Source organism: Lingula anatina, chromosome 1 (genome assembly GCF_051362555.1).
Source record: "Lingula anatina isolate TDL-2025a chromosome 1, LinAna3.0, whole genome shotgun sequence".
Lineage (NCBI taxonomy): Eukaryota > Metazoa > Brachiopoda > Lingulata > Lingulida > Lingulidae > Lingula > Lingula anatina.
Genome location: NC_141767.1, coordinates 62,681,839 through 62,692,185, shown reverse-complemented (window position 1 = coordinate 62,692,185; position 10,347 = coordinate 62,681,839). Strand labels below are relative to the sequence as shown.

Below are 10,347 nucleotides of genomic sequence, written 5' to 3'. Positions count from 1 at the left end.
TGCCCTATAGTACTCACGCAAAAGCACTACCTTTCGTTGATATCTTTCTGATACAAGCCCAGGTAGAGGAGAACATAGGGAACTGAACATAGCACTTTCAACCCAAAAATTAATGATATGACGTCATATAATAGTAAAAAATCCCGGGTTTATATAAAGTCGTCATAGCCTGATTTTGGCTCACAGATATATAACCTTTAACTGAACAGTAGAGTAAATGAGAAATCTGCTATCAATGTGCATTGTTCACGTCGTGCTGGTCAAAAGGGACATCATGTTAAAACAGTATAATGACAACCGAATTTTTCATATAGAATGCAATTTAGTGTTAGAAAACAGAAAAGAAAATCGCTTCCCCAGGCAGATTGAAATGGTAGCTATTCCCTAAATCAAAACGGCTTTTCGTGTCCTCAACCTTAATAAAGGAGGGGAGTCCATCAGAAGCCTTGTTTCATAAATGTCAAAATATTCCAAACACGCCTACTCCGTCTTGAAAAAGATCCCAAAAATGCACACCACTTTTGACCTCCATAGAACTGCAAGAGCCTGCAGCTTTGAGTGACATTGGAGGCCCATATGGGAGAAAACGACCACACTGACAGGCAAATGTCTGCGTCACTGAATTAGAATTTAGAATTTAGAAACTAATACAAAACGATTTACCATCGTTTATTGTCAAGCGCCATCGAATAATTGTAAGACGATTAACAAAAAAAATTTCTTTCAGCTTGTCTTGTTGCCAAACCCGATGCGAAACGGTAAATGGTAAATTATAAATAGTTTCTACACGTCTGATATATTTATGTTCCAACATACAGCCAATTCCAAAGAGATCATTTGTAATGTGAGAACGTTCTAAAATATAGGCTCATCAATCCCGCCTTTAGTGCAGTGGCAGCTAGGAACGTGGGGGGAGGGTATAGGCCCTACTATATGACATGTTATGATACATAGGCCTACTTAAACATCCAAACGCTTTCACTCAACTCAATCACACTAGAATCTGGATAAAAAGCTCTGGAAGCCTACCAGATTATTGTATCAATAAAATTATAAGGATAAAAAACAACTGGTTTTATTACAAACCTTACGGCATATTATATAACCTTGAAATAGACTGGAAGAGGAGAGCCCAGAAGGAAAGGCGTGTTTTTGAACTATCCGCCGTCTTCTACTGGTTTTTCTCCCCCGCTAACATGCAGTCGAACATATATCCTAACAGTTTGTACCAGTATGAAGTTAGAGCTCCGTTTTTGAAATGACGACGACATTTATCAATCCAGTATACGCTCTCTGCTACTGAAAGGGTCATGTAGAGTACTTCTTAGTTTGTGTTTCACAAAAATTGCCAGTTTAGTTGTTCATCTTAAACATGTGCGCTCTCCGCAGGGATGCGACAATGAGATTTACTCTGATAATGAACTGAACACGGCATTTTCATCTCGCCAAACTTTTTTTCCACCTTGTGGTGCAGAGACATCTCTTTGTACCCATAAGACGACCAGTTACTTTGAAGTGACATACTGTGGCTTACACGCGTTACCATCTGACGTATGTACCATTTATATTATTTCTCTGTGGCGGAATAAAGGATTTGTGGTAAACTACATGAATAAAAAGCAGTGCGCGCACCTTTGGAGGGCAAGGTATCAGACTTTTCAAAGCACTAGAGGGTGCCCTAGAGCTACACATCTGTACAGAATGTTTCGTAATAACAATACCCTTGATAGAGTTATTGGTGATAGCAGTACCTGGTTAAATTACATCATAAAAGATATGCAAATCAGGCGGTTTTGTCAAATAACTCTTACGTTATGCTGGTGATTTAGGGAAGTTCATCACCGTTTCATGGCGGTAAATACATCACTACAACGATTCTTGATAGTTTTTCCTTTAAAAAGGTTTTTGTAAACATTTCCCATTTATTCAAAATGTAATATACCCAAGATAGTATGACGTTTTGGCCAATCTTTAAATTACAGCCGAACCAACCTAAATTTAAAGTGATCTCAAGCTGTAGAGGAAATCCTGTAACTTTTTGTTCAAACACATGAAAGCCCTGTTAGATAGTTATGCATAAAAGTTGTGCAATTTTGACACAGTCGATACAGCTATCTCCTTTTAATAAAAGAAGCCTTTTCAGAACACTCCACCCTTCAATGTCCATCTATCATGCTCTACCTACTGACCAGGGTCACTGCTATTTTTGGTATATCCAAAGAGGCTATCAAACGTATCACTTTCTTCACTAATACATTGACTTAATTGCTGTCTCATCGTTGGGAATAATAGATATTGAGTATCCCCCATGCGTCGATACAAATCAAACTGTTTGCATAGCAGTAACGATTTTCTATTATATGGACTGACCAGTGACACATCTTTTGATCTGTTCCATCCATGCAGGTGATTACCCGAAGTCTAATGGCCAAAGGTAATAATAAACTACACTTTTATGCCCATTTTTCTCGATACACTTTATCTATGTTTGATGCTTTTCCTAGCATGCACTTGTAATTGGATTTTTGGCCATGGTGAAATCCCAACTTGCACCCCCCCCCCAGGTACATACTGCATGATTCATCATCATCATCTAGTGTTTATAATACAGATTTAACGAAATCGATTCACGTGCCCAGACAGTGACCAAGATGAAACTCGACGTTGACATCAGTTTTCTTAAATCAGCCACGCACCTACCATTCTACCGCGAAACGAGGTACATCACACAGATAAACCATTTGCCATGAAAATAAAACTTGGTTTTGGTTTTATTTCCAGTTCCATTAATCTTTCCGATATATTAAATACAAAATGTTTTTAGCGGAAAAAAGATTTTTTATCATAAAGATTTCTATATTGTTGTGGGTAGTATTATTTTTCTTTTTTTTCTCTTTTTTTTTTTGGAAAAAATGGTTTAAATCATCAATAAAACCATCAATGAATCGACCTCAATATATCAAGAGGTACTTAGGCATAATCAATCAACAATAAAAATATTTCATGTCTTGAATCCAACACTTTTTCTACACATGTAAGCATAAAAAACAGCTGTGCCCAAAACAACTATGGAGTCACTGACAGATCTTCACACTTAATTGAAATTAAAAAGATTTCTAAAAAGCTGACAAATATTTCATTGGTGCACATACTTGATAATCGTTTCAGTGTTGATAACATATTTTGACCGTCTTACGGGCAATTTTCATTAACATTTTTAAATAACTTGGTACAGCAACAGCATATATAAATTATCTACATGTATACAATACACGTTTGCCAGAACATCAGACAAGTTTGTTTCATTTCTGAAGTTACAAACATGTCGTCATTGATGGCAATTAAATAACAACAACAGTTGTGTATGCTCAGAACTCAAGATGTTCACCAGTAAGCTCTTGTGATAATACACACACATACATTTTAAACACACCCCTGCCAGATCATGAGGCAACATCATAGCATTTCATTTGAGTGAAAAGAAACAGAATTTGAAATTTAAGAAACATTTACAGTGCAGTTGTGACCGATTTTTATACAGACTCTTTTTATACAGACTGTCTCAGCAGACAATGTGATTATGATTAGCTCATCAAAGGGACACACGTAATCCCTCTGTTGTCCCTGGAATTGTCACCATTACTAAGGTAAGTTTAAACATGCCCAGGTGTAGGGATAATTAGAAATTGTAACCACACTTTCTGTTGAGATACATGTAGTGCCAAATTCAGATAAACAAAATATTGAATAATGTGTCTGATAATGCCTCATGTTCTTTCACTTTCACTGCACTACACATCCCAGACCATCTTCCTGAATATCAAATCAGACTTGTTGTTCATAATTTTTCTGTAAGTTACAAAGATGTCATACTGTTGAATTCCAACTTGATACAAAAGTGATGCTCTGTTTTAACCCTAACCACTAGGATTTATGTCAATTATTTCAGCTTATCCTGAAAGCATAAACTGTCCAATAGGAAGGAGTGCAGTGAGGCGTATTGAGAGCAGGGGTGTGTTTAACCTCAGCAGCCAGTGACAGTAGGGTCCAGTCCTGACCGCTTGGTGATGTGCATCTTGACCACTTCCTCAGCACTGGTGGGATGAATACCTAGTGTGCTGTCCATTATCTCTCTGGTCAGATTGCACCTGGAATAGAACAAATAGTAAAATAAAAATCCTTAAATATATATTATGCAATGAAGTTATCAAAAGTTATCAAGAACAGTTAAATTTTTTTGTCGAAATGCCAAGAAATAGAACTGACTGAGAACTTTTTATAGACCTATAATGAATACGTCAAAGCACTTCTTTTTAAGATTTTGTTGTTTTATGTTGTATTTAATGTTAATAATATGATATTTTTGCAACACCAAAGAGAAAATGATGCAAAACACAACTGATATTAAAAAATTAATGTAAGGGCTAGATACATCCAAGTTATATATCTTTGCTCCATCATAACCTATCCAAAAAACACCTTATAGCAACAGCAAATCCCTGCAGCACCTCCCCAGCATGGGGTCCTAGAAAATGTAATCCATGAACTTTCTGGTCACCCTCTTTATCACAGATCATCTAAAATTGTGATTATTATTCATCATTACATATATGAACATATGTAAATATCAAATGGAAAATGAACTCATACCATGTTTAAAACATAAACGTTGTTCAGGCAGACTTGGTATACTACACAGAAGACTTAGTACACTACTTGTAATAGGTGAATCCTAAGGTATGCTAAACTTCTTTTGATTCTAAACATGAACCTGTATGGAAAGGTGCGCTCTTCCATTAAAGCAGAGTGACATAATTAAGTTAACTGAGCCATATACTCCAATACTGTATAAGGGCTTCGTGTTTAATTCATCATGCAGAAATTAACAGCAATGTTATAAAAAAACTTACTTTTATGTAGCACTGAGAAGCATCTCTTTCTGCCACTGAATACTGGAGAGGTTTGTAGAAAGCATGATAAACCTGTAAAACAGTATAAAATTGCTTGTTCAACTGTCAAAAACATTGTGAACAATTGTTTTAGTTTTACAATAAAAATCACACACACATGCCATGTTCAGAATTATATTACTACTTAATAAATACTAGATTACTCACAACTACTTTATCAAAATATGAGATATTTACCCATACTGCACACTAACAACAGTATGAAAATACACATTTTATAAAATTAACTGGCATTTTGTAACAGAAATCCACTTACTTCCAAGTTGTCCTCACCATACTTGTCTAATGCTTCTTCTTCAGATAAGCCAACACAGCCATATTCTAAAGGTGTAAACACAGTAGTGGGGACCTATAGCAGAAAGCAGATCTTCAATTTCCGAAAAGTTACCAATGTGTCTATCATCATAAAAATGTTATCAGAGGGAACAGCAAACATAACTAAGGTGCTCTTATCATGAGTTTCAGTTGACTTATTCCATTTCAAACAGACACCAAAACCTCATTATAAAATGCTGAGCAAAACATTGGCTAAGTAATCAAAATTCCCAAAGTAAAATAAATTGTAATATATTTACATTGTTTCATACCTTATCATAGTCCATCTGTACTGTGGAATTGCCATACAACCTATGAGCCAGCAACTTCCCTGCCTTGATTGCTACTGGGGTCAGTTCAGGGCGCCCCTGAGGCAAAAAAAGGTCATATAATTTTATGACAATTCTGTTTTTATCTGTCAACAAAATAATGACATCATAATGCCTGTTTTCTATTAAAAAACAGAAGACATTTCAACTGACTGTTTTGTTCTTCATAAACTCCAAGCAAAAGCTAACTAAAGACTAGAAAGTGTCAAGCAAGTGTCACATTGTATTACCTCTAAAATATCTCCAATGCCATATATATGAGGTACAGAGCTCCTCTCCAGGTCACCACCATGCTCACCCAGGATCTTACCACTAGAGGCATGCAACTGGACCTCAGTATTGTCCAGCCCTATCTTGGTGGTCTCAGGGGCACGACCTAGAATAATAACACTTCTACTTGGTCAAAAATAATATGGTTTGTGTCCAATGCATATTCCATGCATTACTGTAACTTGTATGGTTTTACTTTTCAGTGGTATACTAGTACAAGCATGTCAATAAACAAAAGTGCTATTCATTTTGTGAACTACAATGTTGGATAACCAGAACAACTCTCCTGCTGTCCACCAATTTTTTGTGTCTGTTTATAATATTAATAATATGTCTAAATTTTGTAAAAATAATTAGAAAACATTTAAGGTCTAAGGAAGAAACAAAGTTTGTTTTATCAGGACAAGATGCTTATAAACTTTCTTGTATATATTTACACAGTACATAACTACTAACCTACAGCCATAAGGACAGTCTCATAAATGTCTGACGCAGCCTCTCCTGTCTCTGTGTTCTTCCATGTAACCTTGACTTTCCCATCACTCAGTTTCTCCATACTTTCAGGCACACATTTCCATAGCATGTTGGTACCATGAGATGCCATATGATCTGTGACCAGGTGTGCCATTTGCTGCAAATCAGAACAAAAACTGCTCAGGCTTATGTTCAACAACATTTTATTTTTATTTTAATACCATGATCTGAAATAAATTTTAGACTAGATGAAGATACCCTTTCCTTAATCTTCAGTATCATTCTGCAACGCATACACGATTACAGAACACACTTGAACTAGTTTCTTATTGATAATCTTTTCCAGAGTACAACCACTAAGTGTGGACAGTGTGGAGTTTGGGGTATTTCTTTTCTGTTGGTTATATAAAGCCACATGCCTTTTCAAAAAGGCAATATAAGGATGTGGTTCTATGATCCACCAAAATATGATAGCTGTGCCAAGTGCTTCTAATTCAAGAACCCTCTACTATGCCCTATAAATCTCAGTATCTAAAGACAAGCACACCCCTACCTGGTCAAATCCCCTGAGAGGTATTGAGCGAATCATGAGGGATGTATCAAAGCCAAGACCAGTGAGGAAACCTGCACACTCTAAGGCTACATCTTTATGTGTAGTTAAGGATTTTTTAAAGACTGCATTTCTAGCATACTATATTAGGAGTAACATTAAGAATTGCCATCAATCTGGCAGCATATATTATGTAATAGTCAGATATATTATGTAATAGTCAGCATTATTCAGAACGAAAGACCTTAGGGCAAAATAACTGAAACATTTTAAAAGCTGAACACAACTTTTTTTCAAAACTGGTCCCAGGAGTGAAAAAATGTAATTGTGTTAAATACTATGAAATCTCATATTATATTATGGAATCTCAGTAATTTTGACAATACAAAATTGAAGGATATCATTTTAAGATATCAGTTAAAATCGAACAACAATACTAAAAAGGATACAACTAGCACCAATCACCATACTACAAAAAATAAATAAAATAAATAAATAAAATAAAATGACAATAATAAGTAGTTATAATAAGCAGTTGTGGAAAAAAATCACATCTGATCAAAGATCCATGCAGATACATAATTTTCAGAGATATATTTAATATAAATCTTTAGGCTTTGTTGTATTAACATAAGCTACAAAAATTGACACTTATTAGAAGTTGAAAATGGACACCCATATTTTAATATTTACTCACGTTTTTCCAGGTTTATTCTTCAACCAAAATATATCATCACTGCTTATAGCACATTCTAATGCACCTGGTATCTGGACACAAAATACAACAGTTAAAAATATGTGACATACTGAAACCTTAAAAGCACGTGAAACTTTCTTTTTGCTAATTTTTTTTTTTTACTTTTAGAGTACATATTAGTTTGAAATAAAATATCTTACCTCTGTATACTTTGGTCTTCCACCTACTGCTACTACAAAATTGTCTGCCACAATTCTTTTCTGAAAAGAATAGAAATTTATGTAATATGTTGAGCCTGGGTTTTAGGGGACAAATTATTTGAAGATATATGACAATTGTTATCTATACAAGTATATAAATGTAGAAACAAATTAAAATATAGTAGACTATCTTGAATATATTCCATTATATTAAAAAGAACCACATTCAAATCCATCTTTACAAAAAATATTCATCACTATTTTTCTTGCCTTGTTATCTGGTAACTCTGATTTAAAGCTTTGAACAGGTCAAGTTTCTTACCTTTCTACCTTTGGCGTCTGTAGCCTCAAGTGTGTGATTGTCAAGAAAATAACCTTTTGCATTCAGATATTCCACATTTCTAGGGAAAAAGTAAATTGTGTTTTTTTTTATATGATTTTGAGTAAATCATAGGACATACTCCTTATCTTCCATTAGGCAGTTAAATTAAGCATGGTTTTCAATAGAAAAATACTAAAATGTTGTAAGTATTCACAATATCTTTAATACACAGAAATTCCTCTTTTCTATATATAGAGGTAGACAACAACAACAACAACACACTACAGCCCTCTAAATCCACTCCAAACTTGAACTTTCATATTTCTCTTCTACTTGTTCAAGGGATGATATGCTTTCAATATAATGCTCCCTTTGCATTAGAAGAAAACCTATTTTTAATAGTAACTAACTTGCTTTGCAGCTGCACCCTGTGCCCCCAATTCAGTGATCTAACATAGTTCTGTACTGCACTGCTCATGGTCTCCCTGCAAAGAACAATAGAAAAGAGATTTAAAACTAAGCTCCAAAATACATCAAATGCATTTTCTTGTCCATTTTTGAGCTTTGCCTCATAAAACCATGTTTTAATAATATATTTAAAAAAATCTACTTCTACAATTACTAACAATGATTCTTGTGCAATATCATCCCAGCACAGTATTAAACCTCATACCAGTTATTATGAATCCCATTTTCTGGAACTGTCCATCCATACTTCCTAGCATCCTGCACTGCTTCTCCCAGGAGGGCTGCCTGGTGCATCAGTTTTTTGGGAATACAGCCTACATTGACACATGTACCTCCAAGACCCCACTTGGTCCCTGAAATATGTCAATATGTACATGATACCAATAAAGTCTTTACTGTGTATGTATGTGTATTTTGAGTCTATGGCTTTTGTTGCTGTTGTTGAGAGAGAGAGAGAGAGAGAGAGAGAGAGAGAGAGAGAGATGCACTCACCTTGGGGGGATGGCTCCACATAGTCCAACACAGCTACATGTTTTCCATAAGTGGCAGCTAAAATCAATTTACATATAAAATAATGACCATATTATTTGTCAGTAATAAAGAATTTTAACAGATTTTATTATTGTACTTTATTGTATTTTACTGTACAAGAATGAGAATAAGAGAATGAGAATATGAGAATGAGATTAAGTCATTATTATTTTTCTTTTTGAACTTTTAAAATGAATTCTTCTTTTGATGCTTAAATACAGTACTGATGGACTTTAACTTGCTCTCACCTTCTTTTGAACATGCCAAACCTCCAGAGCCTCCACCTACCACAACCAAGTCATACTTCTTGGTAGGAATGGAATTATCTAAAACCATTTCAAAATATGTTGGATAAAAAATCATAACATGATATAAATTAATATACTATATACTAAAGTAAATATTCACATGCTATAAGCAAATTTATATATATCTGAATTTGAAAAAAAGTACATGTACATTCAGGACAGTAAAAAATACCATTCAGAAAGAAATACATTATTGAACAATTAATAATACTTGAATAAATCAATAAAATAGGCTTATAATAAAATATTTACAAATCCCTCCAGTCCTGTCTCTTAATTTGCATTGCTTTCAGAGCTATTGATCAAAGCTAACAAGAGAACACATGCAGCTTTGACACATGTAGCTCGATTACAAAAGGATAACAGCAGATGTACAGGGGCGGATCCAGGATTATTTAAAAGGACTGGATGTATGCAAGCCCACCATGTGTACACAGATATTGCATAAAATTTAAAAAATCAACTTATATAACTTATTACATACAGTACTGTACTTACCATTTCCGTTTATAAAATTTCATATATTTTTCATCAGTCTGTAATTGTTACTCCTAACAGTCTCCATTTTCTGTACTGACACACCAATTTAACGTAAATCTTTTACACCTTACTGTACCTCGATCATTATTCTGCTAAAATACTGCAAAAAGGAAAGGGATCAAGCAACTCCGCTCCACACACGCATACATGTGCAAAGCCAGAGGGCAGTTGGCGCTACATGTAGAATAGTTAAATAATAATTTATGTTATTTACCTGATTTACATCTTGTCAGTAAACGTTGCACACCTTTAAATGATGCAAATTTGTGAGACGATTTCGTTAGTGGTCTCAACATGTGTACAAGCACTCCAAGCACTACAAGCAGATTTGTGACAAAGTAGGCCAAGTTGGATTGCATCCAATACACTTGCT

At 34.7% G+C, this 10,347-nt stretch overlaps 1 protein-coding gene across 2 annotated transcripts; it reads right to left on the bottom strand.

Moving 5' to 3' along the window:
* Positions 1-2,740: 2,740 nt before the first annotated feature.
* Positions 2,741-10,332, bottom strand: LOC106176776 (thioredoxin reductase 2, mitochondrial). Of its 2 annotated transcripts, none has more exons than XM_013559298.2 (17): positions 10,189-10,332; positions 9,375-9,452; positions 9,088-9,144; positions 8,801-8,948; positions 8,538-8,612; positions 8,128-8,206; positions 7,806-7,865; positions 7,606-7,676; positions 7,358-7,377; positions 6,912-7,003; positions 6,341-6,515; positions 5,845-5,990; positions 5,558-5,653; positions 5,227-5,319; positions 4,911-4,982; positions 4,480-4,577; positions 2,741-4,148 (listed from the first exon to the last, which is right to left on the bottom strand). In XM_013559298.2, exons 1-17 carry the CDS (start codon positions 10,268-10,270, stop codon positions 4,019-4,021), a joined length of 1,572 nt encoding a protein of 523 aa, XP_013414752.2. In that variant the 5' UTR covers positions 10,271-10,332; the 3' UTR covers positions 2,741-4,018. The 2 variants fall into 2 exon arrangements, with proteins under 2 accessions (XP_013414752.2, XP_086858837.1); XM_087002711.1 differs by lacking the exon at positions 10,189-10,332 and adding an exon at positions 9,933-10,037.
* Positions 10,333-10,347: the final 15 nt, after the last annotated feature.